Genomic DNA, 20840 nt, shown 5'->3' with positions numbered 1-20840 from the left:
CCACCAATAAGTGTTAGCCAGCAAAAGATTAAATACTAAGTATTATGAACATAGTTTTCAAAATCATGAATTCCATCAGAGGACAATCTCTTGAAAGGAGACTTTTCAAAATGCAACTCGATGAAAATGAACCAGATCTGATATTACACACAGATGTGAGGGGGCTGAGTCGGAGTAAGTTTCTACAGATTTTTTCGAAATTTACTGAATGAAATTAAAAAATTTTTTGATCAAAGGGGAGATGATTATCAGCAGCTACAAGATACAGAGTGGTTGTGTGGTCTGGCTTTTTTGGCAGATTTTACTAGTAAATTAAGTGATATGAATTTGGAATTACAAGGAAAAATAAAAATGTGGTGGGCATAGAACTGGTGAGCAGAATAAATTATAAATACTGATAAGTGGATGTATTAAAATTTCTATACATGGGGGTTGTCAAAATTAGCCTGTGTGCAACTTGAAAAACATTATATGAAACATTATCATGAAACTAATCAATGCTAATGGGATTCTTCCTCTTGCTCTGACTCTACATATGAAGGGACATAAATTCAAACTGAGCAAGGATGGTTGCAGAATAGAAGTTTTCCTTCAGCTAATGGGTGGCTGATTGCTAGAAAATGCTTCCATCTGTTGTTGTGGAAGTGGATAGTTTGAATAAATTCAAAGATTAGACAAACTGTTGGAGGGGACAGATAAGGTGAAATGGGATATTTTTTTGGCTGATGCTGTATAAACTTGCTTTCTTGTATCATTTACCACCTACTACTACTAATATCAAATACAGTGAGAAATGTTCAAATATGCATGTGCTCAGGACTGTAAAAAGGAATCCTGCCACCTGGGTACATGATTGGTTTTGGGAGCCTCTATCTACAATTTAACAAATTTTGAAGACTAATTTCTGTGTTGGGGGCTTGTGCTTTCAATCTAGTGTACTCCTTTTTTGTGTAGCCTTTCCTGTGCTATAAGTGGAGATGGAATTCAATGTCAACATACAATGTGTAGCATGAAAAAATAAATACAATTTTAGCTGAATTAAGATACACAAACAATGAAAACAGTGGGATTCTCTTAATTTTTACAGTTTAAATCTTACTCTTCTTATTGACTTGGTTTCTCTGAAATTATCTTTTCATGGAGCTGTCTTTTTTTGGAGCAATATAAACACAGTGCAAAAGATGGATAGTTCATTTATAATTAATCAAATTCTTGCAAAGCCAAATTAAAACTCTGATTTGAAAGTTCAATATTTTGAGTAATATGGACTGTAAAGCATGCAACCTTTTTGACAGTATAGTGGTTTTTTCACTTACAATTTAGAGAGGGGATAGGTTTGGGTCCCATCATAGAATGGAAGAACATCTAAAGGCCTCTTTGATTGGGGCTGTTGTTAGCTAATGTCAGGTAGAGGGAGTAGTTTACTTTATGAGTTATTGTGGGTTTTTCAGCTCACATAATATGCATTTGGCCTGGGAACACAGATATTTCTACAGAAATATTAACAGTTAGCACAATAAATTTTAATTTTTTTATTTTATTTATTTTTTGGCTGGTGTAGCATAAGCCATAGGCTTCCTTGCACCATGTGGCCATTGCTAATACTATAGCCTAAGTTGCTGAAGTAGCACCTAAAAACTAGAAACAGCAATAACAATAACAGCAATCTATACTTTGCTGTTAAAGATTTACTGCTGACTTTCAGTTATCACATACTTCAAGTTATCTCATATTTTATTGTATGTTTTGTATGATAAAACAGGCATAATAAACATGTTTTTTAAAAACATACCTACCAGTCACCTTTACGAGCACACCTCCAAGCTAGGTACAAAACAATTTGTTGAACCAATATTCCTTTTTGCCTTAATGCCAAAGCTACACTAAGAGCTAACTCCAGTTCATGTCCTCGAACTAATGCTCCAAGTGATCCCTGAAAAATATTAAATTTTTATCATTGTGCATATCTGCATCTCTCTCTTTCTCATGCATACACAGTATTCTATTGTACCATCTTGAAAAATGTATTACTAGTATTCCAGTATTAGCAAAAAAAAAGGGAACTGGATCCAAGAGCTGATGGCCTAGTTGGCTGGGCTGCAATCACTGCCAGGGCCAACAAGAAATTTGAGTCACTGAATGATTGAAGACATGTAGCACTGCTGCTTACATCACATTATGAGAGACATATGGCTACTCTCTCTCTCTCTTAATGGGACAGAAGTGATCATAAAATATTTCTACACTCAACTTGAAATATAAAACTTAAATTCCCTAAAAAAAATAATACACAGAAACTCAAAATGCCATCAAAATTGCACAAAAGCCATAAAAGAATTTATATAATCATTGCAGTCTAATTCAAGGTTACTGTGAATGACAGATGAAAATTGAGATCCTGAAAACAAAAATATTTTTGGAAAATTCTGCTGTTTTTTAATTAATTAATATACTAAATTGTGTTTAATAAATAGTTTTAATTGTTCTAATCACATATGTCAGCTTATTTTTAAATTTAGCTAAGGATTTATTAAGTTACAACTTAATATTCATAGGGCTGTTGTTATTGACAATTTTGGCATGAACATCATATTTCGTAATATAAAACTAAAATTCCCTAAAAAAAATAACACACAGAAACTCAAAATGCCATCAAAATTGCATAAAAGCCCTAAAAGAATTTATATACTCATTGCAGTCTAATTCAAGGTTACTGTGAATGACAGATGAAAATTGAGCTCCTGAAAACAAACATATTTAGGTTATCTACAGCATAGTACACTGTCATAGTAATTGCAGTGTTTTAAATTGTAGTAAATAAGTAACTCAAAGATCCTAATGTAGGTTGGCATATTTTTGTATTTAGATAAGAATATAGAAGTCAATATTATTATTTAAAAATGTAATAGTAGAGTACATACTTCATAGAACGGCACTGCACTGTTAACACTCTAATCTCTTAGTTTGTGCACAAATTTTAAATTAAATTTAGACTAGAACCATGCTTCAAATGACACCACCAAAGCAAAAGTACAAAGCAGCAGGAATGCTTTGGCTCAGGAGAGAAAAAACAATCAATGGCAGTTTTCTTTCTCTTGTGAATCAAAGCTATGCACAGTGTATCTTGTCATCTTTTTGCTGAATTATCTATAGTGGAATATGATATGGCCACAGTGGATGACTTTGTGTGCTTTTGTTGCAGAGAATATGAGAATGTTAAGTGCCCATTCAATGTTCTGATGGGCTTAGAGCTTATAGCGATATGAGGGCTTGAGGAACAGGGTTGGTACCCTTGAAAAAATCTTTGAAAATATTAAAAAGAGACAACATCCATGCAATATAAGATGCAATGAGATCTAGCACGAGAGAATACACTGGGCTCACAGAATGTAGGTACTGTTGGTGACTCTACACTTGGGGAAATAGGAAATATTTTGTAAAAAAGGATAGGTACAATAGGACCAACGTATGTATGTGTCTGTCAGGAGCAAAAGTTAATGATGTTGTAGAGCAGATATCATCTTTTAGGGGCACAAAAGGTGATATTGTTGTACACATTGGCATTAATGACCTTAAGAGTAAGAGATCTGCAGATTTACTTAATAGGTACAGGTCAATGTTGAAAAAAAGTCAAGAGTTAGTGTTGAATTTAAAAGTGTCTCCAATTCTTGTCAATCCATTCGGCTTTGGAGAGATTGTGCAAGACTCATGGGGTAGAATTTTTCTCGGCCTGGTCTGTGCTTGTTAACAGGTGAGACTGCTTCTACAGGGATGGGATACACATAAACACATGAATAGAAAGGGTGCAAGAATATTTGCTGATACTATCGAGGCAGTGTTAGGTGAGTCGGAAAACCGTTAGCTTGGGGGGGGGGAGAACACAGACTGATAGATTAACAGTAACTGCTGCACTGCTTCTGTTGGAATGAGCAGCAGACTGGAAAACAAGTTGTTGGGGATTTAAGAGTCTGCCGGGAGTCATCGCAGAACAAGTAAATACATGGGCTGTGTTAGGGTTGCTAAGAATAAGATTGATTGATTTGGTAGTTGTTGGCGCATTGGCTTCTGTGGCCATATTGCACCTCCCAAGGTTTTTGCAGTACTTTGATCCAAGCCCGAGGCGGGAATTGAACCCGTGACCTTTGGGTTGCCGGGCAGGTACTTTACCCACTCGGCTAGCCCGGTCGGCCCTAAGAATAAGAACAAGTGTATGTATACTTGTGTGTACACCAATGCTAGGACTTTAGTAAATAAATTTTATGAATTTGAAGTGATGGTCAAAACATCATCATCGCAGAACAAGTAAATACACGGGCTGTGTTAAGGCTGCTAAGAATAAGAACAGGTGCATGTATACTTGAGTGTACACCAATGCTAGAATTTTGTAAATAAAATTGATAAATTTGAGGTGATGGTCAAAACATCAAAGGCAGATATTGTTAGGATATCAGAGATGTGGTGTCATAGATACAAGAAATGCAGAAATGGAATTTGGGCAGTACAATGTGTACAGAAAGGATAGACAGAATAAGAAGGGAGGAGGAGGGGCTATGCTGTTAGTTAAGAAGCATATAAAATCTAAAGAAATATATCCAGTTGACACGGATGGACAGTGCAATTTTGAGTCAGTTTGGTGTGAGATAAGCACTCAGAAATCAAAATTGAGAGTAGGAGTGTTTAAGGCCTAATTATACAGATGAGTATAATGAACAACTGTACAGAGAAATAAAGTGGTCCAGTAAATCAGACTGTCTTATATTGGGGGATTTTAACTTCCCAGATATTGACTGGAACTTGTGGTTGGTCACTCGCACACTAGCAAGGTTTTTGTGGATTTATTGGATGACTGTTTCTACAGTAGCATGTTCAAGAAGCAACCAGGAGTAATACCCTTGATCTGCAAATAAAGGAACCACTAGGTGGCAGTGATCACAGTGTGCTGATGTGGGATTTACTCAAAGATTAGCATTAGTAGAGGTATACAATGCAAGAAAGCAAACTTATACAGCATCAGCCAAAAAAAAAAAAAAAAAAACACTTCTATTTCACCCCTCCGATCATTCAAAATACCTGTCCAGCTGAGCCTTAAATTTATTTAGGCTATCAACTTCCACAGCGAGGGATGGAAGTCTGTTCCACCAACCAACCAACTACCTGCTGGCTAAAGGCAAATTTCCGCACATCTGTCCTACTTCTGTCTTTCCGCCCCCTCAGGTGATTATTCTGAGCAAGAGGAAGGATCCCATCGGCATTGAGCATGCTCAAACCATTCAAAGCTTTATACACCTCTATCAGATCACCTCGCTGGTGCCTAGTCTCCAGACACTGTAATTTGCAAAACGTAAAGAGCAACCCTTTCTTCCATTCACTAATCTTGTTGCCCTTCTCTGTACTCGTTCCAGCAGCTCTACATACTTATTGAAATGAGGCCTCAGACCTGAATACAGTACTCAAGGTGTGGGCTGACCATTGGAATAATCATGTCCTTATCCCTGCTAGAAAAATTCCTGTATATCATTGACAAGACCCCATGAGCTACTCTTGCAGCCCATCTGCACTGCTCAGAGGACTTCATATCTGCCTTCACAATAATCCCTACGTCCTTTTCATTCTCTACCACTGTCAGTGTAGTGCCAGAGAGTTGATACGTTGCTCTGGGGTTGCTGTTTCCCATATGTAGTACTTTTCATTTGTCAATGTTAAACTTCATTTGCCAACTCTCAGCCCATCTGCTCAACCTTTCCAGATCCTGTTGCAGCAGCATAGTGTCAGTAGTGTCCTTAACAACCCTGCCAACCTTTGTATTGTCTGAAAACTTGGACATTCAGCTTGATATACCATCATCAATATCATTTATAAATACAGAAATACAGAAAACAATAATGGACCCAATACTGAACCCTGAGGGACTCCACTAATAACATTAGTTCACGATGAGCAGTGTCCATTGATTACCACTCTCTGTCTTCTCCCACTCAACCATTACTTTATCCATAGCAGCAATTTGCCTCCAATGCCACACTGCTCCAATTTGTGCAGCAGTCTTCTATGTGCAACAGTATCAAAAGTCTTTCTAAGATCCAAATATATAATATCAAAGTTATTCCCTGCATCCAGTTCTTTTGTGACTGCATCATAGTATCCAATCAAGGTCAGGCAAGACTTTCCCTTAACAAAACCATGCTTTGTCCGAGCTATAAGTGAAGTCTTGTCTAGATGATCCTGCAGTGCTTCTTTAACCAGGGCCTCCATTAATTTTCCTGGAACAGAAATTAAACTCACAGGTTTATAATTACTTGTGTCAGCCTTTGATCCTCCTTTGTGAGTTGGGGTCACATTTGCACATCTCCAGTCCATGGGTACCACCCCTGAGTCCAAGGAAGCTCTTATAATTATGGCTAAGGATTTTTTGCTTACTTCCTTTGCTGCCTCCTTTAATATAACTAGATAAATCTCATCCGCACCAGGTGCCTTTCTTGTGGTTATCTTCGAACATTTCTCCTCCACTTTACTCTCAGTTATTACAAGATTATCTAGCTTACTGCCACAGTTGAATACACCTCGGGCATTCCCCTCGCTGAATAACTCCTCATGTGTGTATGTCGATGCAAAATATTCATTTAGTTTGTTAGCTACCTTAGCAGGATCATACAACAGTTGAACCATCGATATCAATTGGACCAATCTGATTCATCCCCTACCTTCTAGAGTTTACATAAGTAAAGAACTCTTTGCTGTTTTTCTTTGCATCCTTTGCCAATGATTTCTTGTAATCTGCCTTTGCCTGCCTTACCTCCTTCGTCACTTGGTTACAGATCAGCTTATATCTCTCATAGGCTTCTGTGTCACATGTTAATTTATATGTATCCCATGCATTTTTCTTCTCTGCCATATGTCTCATTAGTTCATCTGACATCCATTTAGGCCTAAATCTTGAACAATATTTCTTAGTTGGTATGTAAAGCCTAGTAGCTTCCAAGATAAGTTCTTTGAGCAAATTCAAAATGCTTCCCATTTTGAATTTGCTGTTGGTAACGTCATCAGTTGGTCCCACTGTATAGAATTTAAATACTGTCTCAGACCATTGTAGTCGCCTTTATGAAAGCAAAAACTCTTCCCTTTATCCCTGATGGTAGTTACCTCTTTGAATAAATCCCACTTCAGCACACCATGATCATTGCAACCTAGTGGTTCCTTTATCTTCAGATTCTTAATGCATGAAGAATCACTACTGATAATCAGATCAAGAGTATTACTCCCTCTAGTTGCCTCCCGATCATGCTGATGTAGAAAACAATCATCTAATAAATCCACAAAAGCCTTGCTAGTGTGTGAGTGGCCAACACACAAATTCTAGTCGATATCTGGGAAATTAAAATCCCCCATTATAAGACTCTCTGATTTACTGGCCGGCCCACTCTATTTCCCTGTACTCTCAATTTTGATCTCCCAATGCTTATGTCACACTAAACTGACTCAACACTGCACTGTCCAGCGATTTCGACTGGCTTCACTTCCTTGGATTTTATGCGTTTCTTAACTAATAGCATAACCCCTCCTCTCTTCCTGTCCTGTCTATCCTTTCTGTACATATTTTACTCCCAAACTCCAGTTCTGCATTCTTTATATCTGTGTGACACCACGTCTGTGATATCCCAACAACATCTGCCTTTTAAGTTTTGAGCAATACCTCAAGTTCATCAAATTTATTTACCAAACTCCTAGCATTGGTGTACACGCAAGTATACATGAACCTGTTCCTATTCCTAGCTACCCTAACACAACCCATGTGTTTACTCGTATCGCAATGACTCCCAGCAGTCTCTGAAATACCCTGCATCTTGTTTTCCAGGCTGCTGCTCATTCCAATAGAAGCAGTGCAAGAATCATTCACCTCTGCCAGTGGCTACTGTTAATCTATTAGTTCTTGTATCCCCCCCAAGCTAGCAGTTTTCCGACCCACCTAACACTGCCTCGATAGCATCAGCAAATATTCTTGCACCCTTTCTATTTCAGTGTATCCCATCCCTGTAGAAGCAGTCTCTCCTGTTAAGAAGTACAGACCAGGCTGAAAAAAATTCTACCCCTTGAGCCTTGCACAATCTTTCCATGGCCGAATTGATTGACAAGGCTCTCATATACTCTTTCTCATATACTCCCTCCTATTGTGTCTGGGCAGAATTGCAGACACTTTCAAATTCAACCCTAATTCCCAGTTTTTTTCAACCGTGACCTGTATTTATTAAGTATTTCTGCCGGTCTCCTACTCTTAATATTATTAGTGCCAACGTGTACAACTATATCACCTTTTGTGCCCTTAAAGGATGATATATCCGCTCTACAACATCATCAACCTTTGCCCCTGGCAGACATACCCTCGTCCTGTTCCACCTATCCTTTTTACAAAGCATGTTCCCTGTTTCCCTGACAATAGAGTCACCAACAACTACTAGTTCCTGTATGTAACTAACAGTAGCGGTAAAGGGAAGGGTTTTTGTTTTTGTAAAGGTGACTACAGTGGTCTGAGACAGTGTTTAAATTATATACAATGGGACCAACTGATGACGTTACCAACAGCAAATTCAAAATGGGAAGCATCCAAAGAATTAATCTTGGAAGCTACTATGCTTTTCATACCAACTAAGAAATATTATTCAAGGTTTAGACCTAAATGGATGTCAAATGAAATAATGAGACTTCTGGCAGAAAAGAAAAATGCATGGGATGCATATAAATTATGAGGTGAGACAGAAGCCTATGGTAGATAATGAAGTTTGTAATCAAGCTGGTCTGTAATCAAGTCACAAAGCAGGTTAGGCAGGCAAAGGCAAATTCGAGAACTATTTGGCAAAGGATGCAAAGAAAAACAGCAAAGAGTTCTTTACTTATGATGTAAACTCTTGAAGGAAGGGGATGAATCATATTTGTCCACTTGATATCGATGGTTCAACTGATGATGATCCTGCTCAGATAGCTGACAAACTGAATGAGTATTTTGCATATACATTCACACATGAGAAATTCTGTAGGAAAGTGAAGGATAGAGCTATATTAAAATCTAAGAGGGAGCTAAATGATTTTGTAATAACTGAGAGAAAAGTGTAGGAGAAATTGTAGAAGTTAAACATTAGAAAGTCACCTCGGTTGGAGGCGCCTCCGTAGCCGGGTGGGCAGGAGCAGCAGTGCATAGCACATGCTTCTTGATTAGACCAGGGTTCGAGCCCGTGACCACCAAATACGGAGGATGCGGAAAGGTCAGGGAATGATACCGCATATCCCGGAGCAATATGGCCTTAGTTGCTAATGCTCCTAAAATCCAAATAACAACAATAACAACCTCGGTTGGATGAGATCTATCCAGTTATATTAAAGGAGGCAAAGGAAGTAATCAAACCATTAGCCATAATTATGAGAGCTTCCTTGGACTCAGGGAAGGTCCCCATGGACTTGAGATGTGCAAATGTGACACCAATTCACAATGGAGCATCAAAGGGTGACAAAAGTAATTACAGACCTGTTAGTTCATTTCTGTTCCAGGGAAATTAATGGAGGCACTGGTTAGAGAGGCACTGCAGAATCATCTAGACAAGACTGCAGTTATAATTCAGACACAGCATGGGTTTGTTAAGGGTTGTTTGTTTGTTGTTTTGGTTTTTAGGAGCATTAGCAACTAAGGCCATATTGCTCCGGGATATGCGGTGGTCATTCCCTGACCTTTCCGCATTCTCCGTATTTGATGGTGACGGGCTCGAACCCCGGTCTAATCAAGAAGCGTGTGCTATGCACTGCTGCTCCTTCCCACCTGGCTACGGAGGCGCCCGGTTTGTTAAGGGGAAGTCTTGTCTGACCAATTTGATTGGATACTATGATGTGGTCACAAAGGAACTGGATGCAAAATATAATTTCGATATCATATACAGTACTTGGATTTCAGGAAAATTTTTGATACCGTTGCACATGGAAGACTGCTGTACAAATTGGAGTGGTATGACATTAAGGGCAAATTACTGCTATAGATAAAGGGATGGTTGAGTGGGAGACAACAGATGTGTGGTAATCAATAGACACTGCTCTTTGTGGACTAATGTTATTAGTGGAGTCCCCCAGGTTTCGGTGTTGGGTCCACTGTTTTATGCATTTATTAATGATACTGATGAAGGTGTATCAGTATCAATGTCCAAGTTTGCAGACGATATGAAAGTTGGCAGGGTTGTTAATGACACTAATGACAGTACGCTACTTCAACTGGATCTGGAAAAGTTGAGCAGATGGGCTGTGAGGTGGCAACTGAAGTTTAACATTGACAAATGTAAAGTATGGCATATGGGTAGCAGTAACGCCAGAGTAATGTATCAACTGGGTTGTACTATACTCAGGGTAGTGGAGATGAAAAGGACCTGGAGATAACTGTGTACACCCAGGTCCTTTTTCTAGCAGGGATAAGGAGGTGATTATCCCATTGTATAAGGCAATGGTCAGGCCACACCTTGAGTAATGTATACAGGTTTGGAGGACTCATTTTAGGAAGGATGCAGAGCTGCTGGAATGAGTATAAAGAAGGCCAACGAGATTGGTGAATGGAACAAAGGGCAGCTCTTACAAAGAAAGGCTTAAATCACGTCACAATTGCCTAATCTCCACACACTGCAAATTGCAGCGTCCGGAGATTAGGCAATTGCGAGGTGATCTGATTGAGATGTAAATTGCAGTGTCCGGAGATTAGGCAATTGCGAGGTGATCTGATTGAGATGTAAATTGCAGTGTCCGGAGATTAGGTAATTGCGAGGTGATCTGATTGAGATGTATAAGGCCTTTAATGGTTTGAGCAAGCTCAATGCTGATGGAAATCTTCCTTTGGCTAGATTAGTCATCAAAAGGGACATAAATTCAAACTGAGGATAGACAGTTGTAGAATAGGTGTGCAGAAATTTGCCCTTAGCCAGCGGGTGGTTGATTGCTGGCACAAACTTCCATCTTTTGTCGTAGCAGTTGACAGCTTAAATAAATTGAAGGCAGAACTAGAAACACGTTTGTAGTTAAGAGATGGGTGAAATGGGATTTTTTTTTTTTTATGTGATGATGCTATATAAGCTTGCTTTCTTGCATCATATGCCTATATTAATGCAATATTCTTCCCTTGAACAGCCCTAGCACATTTATTCTAAAACCAAGGTTTAGATGAAGGATGAGATATTAAGGCAGAGTGTGGAATAAAGGATTTCATCCCTACAAGAATAATTTCCCTGACACGATCTGAACAAATTTTGACATTAGAAGATTTGAAACTGTGAACAGGCGAAGTTTTTATGGCTCTCCAGCAAATAGAGAAGTTTTTGCTTTTTTATTGACTTAAATTGGCATATTAATTTATTTCTTAGAGTTGCTTTATATTCCTAGTAACAATACTTTAGTTTAAATTGAATTTAGATAGAGATTTTGTAGGTTATTACTTAGTATCGATAAGGGTATCCAATCCACATGTGGACAGGTTTTGCAGCTCCCGCAAATGAAAAGTTTTTAATTATACTTAGCATTAGCATTAGCATTAATTAGCATTAGTAGAGGCATATGATGCAAGAAAGCAAGCTTATTCAGCATCAGCCAAAAAAAAAAAAAAAAAAAAAAAAAAACAACCACTACTCCCATTTCACCCCTCAATTCGTTCGAAATACCTGTCCAGCTGAGCCTTAAATTTGTTTAGGCTATCAACTTCAACAACAAGCGATGGAAGTCTATTCCACAAACCAACTGCCCGCTGGCTAAAGGCGAATTTCCGCACATCTAGCCGACATCCGTCCTTCCTCAATTTGAATTTATGCCCTCTCAGGTGATTATTCTGAGCAAGAGGAAGAATTCCATCGGCATTGAGCATGCTCAAGCCATTCAAAGCCTTGTACACCTCTATCAGATCACCTCGGCGATGCCTAGTCTTCAGGCTCTGTAATTTGCAAAACTTAAGCCTTTCTTCGTAAGAGCAACCCTTTGTTCCATTCACTAATCTTGTTGCCCTTCTCTGTACTCGTTCCAGCAGCTCTACATCCTTCTTGAAATGAGGCCTCCAGACCTGTATACAGTACTCAAGGTGTGGCCTGACCAATGCCTTATACAAGGGAATAATCACATCCCTGTCCCTGCTAGAAAAATTCCTGTATATCATTGACAAGACACCATGAGCTACTCTTGCAGCTCGTCTGCACTGCTCAGAGAACTTCATATCTGCCTGCACAATTACCCCCAGGTCCTTTTCATTCTCTACCACTGTCAGCGTAGTACCACAGAGTTGATACGTTGATCTGGGGTTACTGTTTCCCGTATGTAGTACTTTACATTTGTCAATGTTAAACTTCATTTGCCACCTCTCAGCCCATCTGCTCAACCTTTCCAGATCCTGTTGCAGCAGCATAGTATCAGTAGTGTCCTTAACAACCCTGCCAACCTTTGTATCGTCTGCAAACTTGGACATTAAGCCTGATACACAATCATCAATATCATTTATAAATACAGAAAACAACAATGGACCCAACACTGAACCCTGAGGAACTCCACTAATAACATTAGTCCACGTTGAGCAGTGTCCATTGATTACCACTCTCTGTCTTCTGCCACTCAACCATCCCTTTATCCATAGCAGCAATTTGCCTCGAATGCCACACTTCTCCAATTTGTGCAGCAGTCTTCCATGCGCAACAGTATCAAAAGCTTTTCTAAGATCCAAATATATAATATCAAAGTTATTCCGTGCATCCAGTTCTTTTGTGACTACATCATAGTATCCAATCAAATTGGTCAGACAAGACCTGCCCTTAACAAACCCATGCTGTGTCTGAGCTATAACTGAATTCTTGTCCAGATGATCCTGCAGTGCTTCTTTAACCAGTGCCTCCATTAATTTTCCTGGAACCGAAGTTAAACTAACAGGTCTATAATTACTTGTGTCAGCCTTTGATCCTCCTTTGTGAATTGGGGTTACATTTGCACGTCTCCAGTCCATGGGTACCTCCCCTGAGTCCAAAGAAGCTCTAATAATTATGGCTAGGGGTTTGCTTACTTCCTTTGCTGCCTCCTTTAATATAACTGGATAGATCCCATCCACCCCGGGTGCCTTTTTTATGTTTATCCTCAACAATTTCTCCTCCACTTTCCTCTCAGTTATTAGAAAATCATCTAGCTCACTGCCAATGTTTACTTCACCTACGACATTCCCCTTCCTGAATAACTCCTCATGTGTGAATGTAGATGCAAAATACTCGTTTAGATTGTTAGCCACCTGAGCTGGATCCTCAACTGTTGAACCATCAACATCCAGTGGACCAATCTGATTCATCCCTTTCCTTCTTGAGTTTAAATAGGTAAAGAACTCTTTTCTGTTTTTCTTTGCATCCTTTGCCAAGGATTTCTCATAATCTGCCTTTGCCTGCCTAATCTCCTTTGTGACTTGGTTACAGACCAACTTATATCTATCATAGGCTTCCACGTCACCCATTAATTTGTATGTATCCCATGCATTTTTCTTCTCTGCCATATGTCTCATTAGTTCATCTGACAACCATTTAGGCCTGAACCTTGAACAATATTTCTTGGTTGGTATGTAAAGCCTGGTAGCTTCCAAGATTAGTTCCTTGAATGCTTCCCATTTTGAATTTGCTGTTGGTAACATCATCAGTTGGTCCCACTGTATAGAATTTAAATACTGTCTCAGACCAGCATAGTCTCCTTTACGAAAGCAAAAACCCTTCCCTTTACCTCTGATGGTAGTTACCTCCTTGAGTAAATCCCACTTCAGCACACTGTGATCACTGCCACCCAGTGGTTCATTTATCTGCAGATTCCTAATGCATGAAGAATCACTACTGATAATCAGATCAAGAGTATTACTCCCTCTAGTTGCCTCCCGAACATGCTGGTGTAGAAAACAATCATCCAATAAATCCACAAAAGCCTTGCTACTGTGTGAGTGACCACCCCACAAATTCCAGTCAATATCTGGGAAATTAAAATCCCCCATTATAAGACTCTCTGATTTACTGGCCCACTCTATTTCCCTGTACAGTATCTTATTATACTCATCAGAGTCATTAGGCCTATAATACACTCCTACTCTCAATTTTGATTTACCTATGCTTATGTCACACCAAACTGACTCAACACTGCACTGTCCAGCGATGTCAACTGGCTTCACTTCCTTGGATTTTATGTGTTTTTTAACTAATAGCATAACCCCTCCTCCCTTCCTATCCTGTCTATCCTTTCTGTAGACGCTGTACTCCCCAAATTCCAGTTCTGCATTCCTTATATCTGTGTGACACCACGTCTCTGATAACCCAACAATATCTGCCTTTGATGTTTTGAGTAATACCTCAAATTCATCAAATTTATTTACTAAACTCCTAGCATTAGTGTACACGCAAGTATACATGCACCTGTTTCTATTCTTAGCTACCCTAACACAACCCATGTGTTTACTTGTACCGCAATGACTTCCAGCAGTCTCTGAAATATCCTGCATCTTGTTTTTCAGGCTTCTGCTCATTCCAATAGAAGCAGTGCAAGAATCTCTTTCACCTCTGCCAGTGGCTACTGTTAATCCATTAGTCTTTGTCTCCCCCCAAGCTAGCAGTTTTCCGACCCACCTAACACTGCCTCGATAGCATCAGCAAATATTCTTGCACCCTTTCTATTTAAGTGTATCCCATCCCTGTAGAAGCAATCTCTCCTGTTAACAAGTACAGTCCAGGCTGAAAAAAATTAGCCACTTTATTGACTTAATTGTTAGATTAAATTATTTTCTATAAGTAGCTTATAGACCTAGTCAAGTAAATGGTTTATTTTGAATTTAGATAGCACGATTTGGAAAGTAAATAATACCTAGTGTCAGTAGATTAACCGTTCATAACTTGCCACCATTGTTATACGATACAACATGTGCAAGCATAAGGTTTAACGGAAAACTAGATAGCGTAAGGTTTAACAGAAAACTAGATAGTGAGTATAGTAGTATCAATTAATCAGTAAAATTTATTAATCTTATTAAATTTCATTGTCAATTGAATTGTACTTTTTTAACTAAATAAATATAGCAACCTAGTTACTACAAACGTAACATCAAAAATTAATACATATAAGTTGAGAGGGGATAACAAAGTCATATAACGAGACTTTGTTATCCCCTCAGAGATAATATACGATACTGAAATACATACATATAGTGTTATAACTGCACTGGCATATAGGTTTAGGGTTATATTTTGTATTGGAATTTTATTGAACTTGAATAGAAACCATGACGCAGACAAGAGCAGCAAAAGCAAAAGGCTCAAACTGGTGGAAGTGCTGTGGCTCAGGGGTGAACTGAGGGGGGGGGGGCTGTCCGCTGAATCACAGTCTATTGAAATGCACTGCTTGTTTGATGCTTGTGGAGAAATCAGGAATGGGACATGATATTGCCAACAGGAATGTCTTTGTGTGTGCACAATGTAAGGAGCAAGGAAATCAGGCACCACTCAGCATTGTTATGGGCTTATATGAGAGCTTGAAGGACAGGGTGGATGCCCTCGAAGGATTTAAATTGAGGGGCCCATCAAGCTCTCAGCTGCCCACATCAATGCCACTGCTTGCACTTGAATAGCACGTGACACAGCGGCAACTCCAAATTCAGAATGCGCTGGTCCCAAAGGAACTAGTTGTTGTAGGTGACGCTATTGTCAGGGAAAAACGGGGAACATATTGTGAAAAAAAGGAGAGATGGAACAGGACCAGGGTATGTCTACCAGGGGCAAAGGTTGATGACGTTGTAGGGCATATATCATCCTTTAAGGGCACGATGATATTGTTGTACATGTTGGCTCTAATGATATTAAGAGTAGGAGACTGGCAGAATTACTTAACAAGTACAAGTCAATGCTGAAAAAAAAGCCGTGAGTTAGAGTTGAATTTGAAAGTGTCTGAAATTCTGCCCAGACACGATAGGAGGGAATATATGATGAGAGCCTTGTCGATCAATTCTGCCCTGGAGAGATTGTGCAAGGCTCAAGGGGTAGAATTTTTCTCAGCCTGGTCTGTGTTTGTTAACAGGAGAGACTGCTTCTACAGGGATGGGATATACTTAAGAAAGGGTGCAAGAATATTTGCTGATGCCATCGAGGCAGAGTTAGGTGGGTCCGAAAACTGCTAGCTTGCGGGGATACACGGACTAATAGATTAACAGTAGCTGCTGGCAGAGGTAAAAGTGATTCTTGCACTACTTCTATTGAGATGCAATTGAGCAGCAGCCTGGAAAGCAAGGCAATGGGAATTTCCAGGACTGCTGGGAGTTATAGTGGAACAAATAAATACATGGGCTGTGTTAGGGTAACTAAGCGTAGAAACAGGTGCATGTATACTTGCATGTACACCGATGCTAGGAGTATAGTTAATATATTCGATGAGCTTGAAGTGTTAGTCAAGACATCAAAGCCAGATATTGTTGGGGTATCAGAGACACGGTGTCACAGAGACATAAGCAGTGCGGAACTGGAATTTAGGGAGTACAATTGTGTACAGAAAGGATAGACAGGACAGGAAGCGAGGAGGGGTTATGCTGTTAGTTAAGAAACACAAAATCTAAGGAAGGGCATCCAATTGATGTGGGTGGACAATGCAATGCTGAGTCTGTTTGGTGTGACATAAGAACTGGGAAAGGCAAAATGAGAGTAGGTGTGTGTTATAGACCTAATGAATCTGATGAGTATAATGAGCAATTGTGCAGAGAAATAGAGTGGGCTAGTAAATTAGAGTGTCTTATAATGGGGGATTTTAATTTCCTGGATATTGACTGGAATTTGTGGGTTGGTCGCTCACACACTAGCTAGGCTTCTGTGGATTTATTGGATGATTATTTTCTAAAGCAGCATGTTTGGGAGGCAACTAGAGGGAGTAATATTCTTGATCTGATTATCAGTAATGATTCTGCATGCATTAAGAATCTGCAGATAAAGGAACCACTAGGTGGCACTGATCACAGTGTGCTGAAGTGTGATTTACTCAAAGTGGTAACTACCATCAAGGGTAAAGGGAACGGTTTTTGCATTCGTAAAGGTGACTACAGTGGTCTAAGACAGTATTTAAATTCTATACGGTGGAACCAACTGATGATGTTACCAACAGCAAATTCAAAATGGGAAGCATTCAAAGAATTAATCTTGGAGGCTACTAGGCTTTTCATACCAACAAAGAAATAAAGTTCTAGATTTAGGCCTAAATGGATGTCAGATGAACTAATTAGACATGTGACAGAGAAAAAAAATGCACGGGATACATATAAATTAACATGTGACACAGAGGCCTATGATAGATATAAGCTGGGCTGTAATCAAGTTACAAAGGAGGTTAGGCAGGCAAAGGCAGATTATGAGAAATATTTGGCAAAGGATGCAAAGAGTTCTTTACTTATGTAAACTCTAGAAGGAAGGGGATGAATCAGATTTTTCCACTTGATATCGATGGTGAATGAATATTTTGCATCGACATTCACACATGAGGAGTTATTCAGCGAGGGGAATGCCAGAGGTGTATTCAACTCTGGCAGTAAGCTAGATAATCTTGTAATAACTGAGAGTAAAGTGGAGGAGAAATTTTTGAAGATAAACACAAGAAAGGCACCTGGGGATGGAATCTATCCAGTTATATAAAATGACGCGGCAAAGGAAGTAAGCAAACCTTTAGCCATAATTATGAGAGCTTCCCTGGACTGGAGATGTGCAAATGTGACCCCAATCCACAAAGGAGGACCAAAGGAGACAAAGGTAATTACAGACCTGTTAGTTTTGCTCCTATTCCAGGGAAATTAATGGAAGCACTGGTTAAAGAAGTATTGCAGGATCATCTACACAAGACTTCAGTTATACCTCGGACTCAGCATGGTTTTGTTAAGGGGGAGTCTTGTCTTACTAATTTGATTGGATACTATGATGTAGTCACAAAGGAATTGGACACAAAGAATAACTTTGATATCATATATTTGGATCTTAGAAAAGCCTTTGATACTGTTGCACATGGAAGACTGCTGCACAAATTGGAGCAGTGTGGCATTGGAGGCAAATTGCTGCTATAGATAAAGGGATGGTTGAGTTGGAGAAGACAGAGAGTGCTAATCAATGGACACTGGTCTTTGTGGACTAATGTTATTAGTGGATTTCCTCAGGGTTCAGCGTAGGGTCCATTATTGTTTCTTGTATTTATAAATGATATAGATGATGTTATATGAAGCTTAATGTCCAAGTTTGCAGATGATACAAAGGTTGGCAGGGTTGTTAATGACACTAATGACAGTACACTGCTGCAACAGGATCTAGAAAAGTTGATCAGATGGGCTGAGAGGTGGCAAATAAAGTTTAACATTGACAAATATAAAGTACTACATATGGGAAGCAGTAATCCCAGAGTAACGTATCAACTGTGTGGTACCACACTGACCGTGGTAGAGAATGAAAAGGACCTGGGGGTAATTGTGCAGGCAGATATGAAGTTTTCTGAGCAGTGCAGATGGTCTGCAAGAGTAGCTCATGGTGTATTGTCAATGATATACAGGAATTTTTCTAGCAGGGATAAGGAGGTGATTATCCCCTTGTATAAGGCAATTGTCAGGCCATTGCCTGCATACAAATCTGGAGGCCTCATTTTAAGAATAATGTAGAGCTGTTGGAACGAGTACAGAGAAGGCCAACAAGATTAGTGAATAGAATAAAGGGTTGCTCTTATGAAGAAAGACTTAAGTTTTGCAAATTACAGTGTCTGGAGACTAGGCACCTGCGAGGTGATCTTATTGAGGTGTATAAAGTCTTGAATGGTTTGAGCATGCTCAATGCGGATGGGATTTTTCCTCTTGCCCAGAATAATCGCCTGAGAGGGCATAAATTCAAATTGAGGAAAGACGGTTGTAGGATAGATGTGCGGAAGTTTGCCTTTAGCCAGAGGGTTAGTTGATTGGTGGAACAAACTTCCATCTGTCATTGTAGAAGTTGGTAGCTTAAATAGATTCAAGGCAGAACTTGACAAACATTTGGAGCGAGTGGATGGGTGAAATAAGGGTGTTTTTTTTTTTTTTTTTTTTTGGCTGATGCTATATAAGCTTGCTTTCTTGCATCATGTGCCTTTGCTAATGCTAAACAGTAATCTGACCAAGCAAAGGAAATCTTGCAGATCATCCCATTTTACATTCTTGTAATGCCAAAGGTTGAGAATGGCACGAGGGAAAGGCTACATTGGAGAAGAGCTCATCACCATGTTGTGATCTGAGGTGCCTAGAGGACTACTCACCTCAGCCATGTACTTAGAAGGATTGTTTGTGAGAAAAAGATCACGTATGTTGGCTGTGTGGTTATGATTGTCTGGTATTCTGGTAAGTACATGAACAGTCTGTGTGAGGTCATTGGTAATTGCAAAAGTCTCAGCATCTCGACAAGCTGGATTCCGTGTGACTAGAAAATGGAGTCAAGTTCAAAGAGAGGAATTCAAAGGTTCCAAGGGATAAGTGGAGTTGGGAGAATGATGAATTTGACAGAATGTGGTGGAGAAATTTTAAGCCAAAGAAGATCAAAAAGAGGAGATTTTACATTACTAATTCTCTGACAAGGAATATCAGAGCGGACATATGTACAGTTACCACCTTTAAAGCAAAAGGAATTATACAGTTAATAATTTGGACAACTAAGATGAGCAGTGGTTGAATCAATTGATAATTGGGATTCTGTCAGAAAACGTATGTAGAGTTTGGCAGACTGTAAGTGGAAGTGGACATCACTGAGTTTGGAATTGAGACCATGTATATATATATTTGTGAAATGAATGAAGTGTTTGGGAGGTTGAGATCTTTTTGCAGATAAGTTTGTTCTATTAATTTGACAATTCATGATATATTCAGTAGTAAGAAAAGGTGGGGAGGACAAGTTGTATGAAATAATGAAATTTTTGGATATGGCATACACATAACAGGAATATACCCGGCTCCTTAACATAACATGGCCACGACAATGCCCCTTCCATACACTATTCAGACTCCTTCTAGTCACTATCTGGCAGAGTAGAGGAAGTGAGATTATACAATACTTGATCAAGAAGCCTCCTAGAGGGTTACCAGTAGATTAGGAGCCTCCGTAGCCAGGTGGATAGGAGCAGCAGTGCATAGCACACACTTCTTGATTAGAGCAGGGTTCGAGCCCGTGACCACCAAATACGGAGAATGCGGAAAGGTTAGGGAATGACCACCGCATATTCCCGGAGCAATGTGGCCTTAATTGCTAATGCTCCTAAAAACCAAATAACAATAACAACCAGTAGATTCGGTCCAGCATATATAGTGGTCAGCTTGCAACCAACGTTTTAGAGTTGTACACTCGAATGTAAGGAAGACAGGATCTCACCATGATGTCCATCATAACCTCGAAAGACATCAATCATACTGCATGATGGAAGAGATATGGGGGTTGCTGGAGCTTTGTTCTGGAGACTAAATATGAGCTCTACCACTTCAAGCCTCAAATAAGCAAAGTAAAGAGTCATCTACCACCTAGTATTGCCTAGTAACACAGAGGGGCAGCATTCCTCCATGTGGTGTGGGTGCCACACCTTGACCCTGCTTATGTTGGTCCACACTTGGTTAGCCACCTCCAGTCCCACCAACATAAAGGTGCAAGAAGAGGATTTGTGTATCAGGCCAATCGGACTTTGCCAAAATTTGTTCTACTTGTCTTGAGTGTCACCTGAATATCAGTTCCAACAGCATTTAAGACTCCCAGGTAGCAAGCCGAGACTAACAAACCTGAGAGAATGTCTGTGACAGTCTCAAGGACAGTGCACTGATATGG

At 39.5% G+C, this 20840-nt stretch overlaps 1 protein-coding gene across 1 annotated transcript in view; it reads right to left on the bottom strand.

Annotated features, from left to right (window-relative positions):
- Window positions 1–20840, bottom strand: part of LOC150088053 (WD repeat-containing protein 17-like) — a 350289-nt gene that overhangs the window by 56289 nt on the left and 273160 nt on the right. Inside the window, exon 19 of the mRNA XM_090369994.1 lies at window positions 1797–1933. Coding sequence (XP_090226120.1) covers window positions 1797–1933 — 137 coding nt within the window. The remainder of the gene's footprint in view (window positions 1–1796; window positions 1934–20840) is intronic.

This window comes from Mastigoproctus giganteus, chromosome 3 (genome assembly GCF_048544385.1).
Source record: "Mastigoproctus giganteus isolate SK-2022 chromosome 3, ASM4854438v1, whole genome shotgun sequence".
Classification (NCBI taxonomy): domain Eukaryota; kingdom Metazoa; phylum Arthropoda; class Arachnida; order Uropygi; family Thelyphonidae; genus Mastigoproctus; species Mastigoproctus giganteus.
The sequence above is the reverse complement of the archived record's forward strand: the minus strand, read 5'-3'. Positions and strand labels throughout refer to the sequence as shown.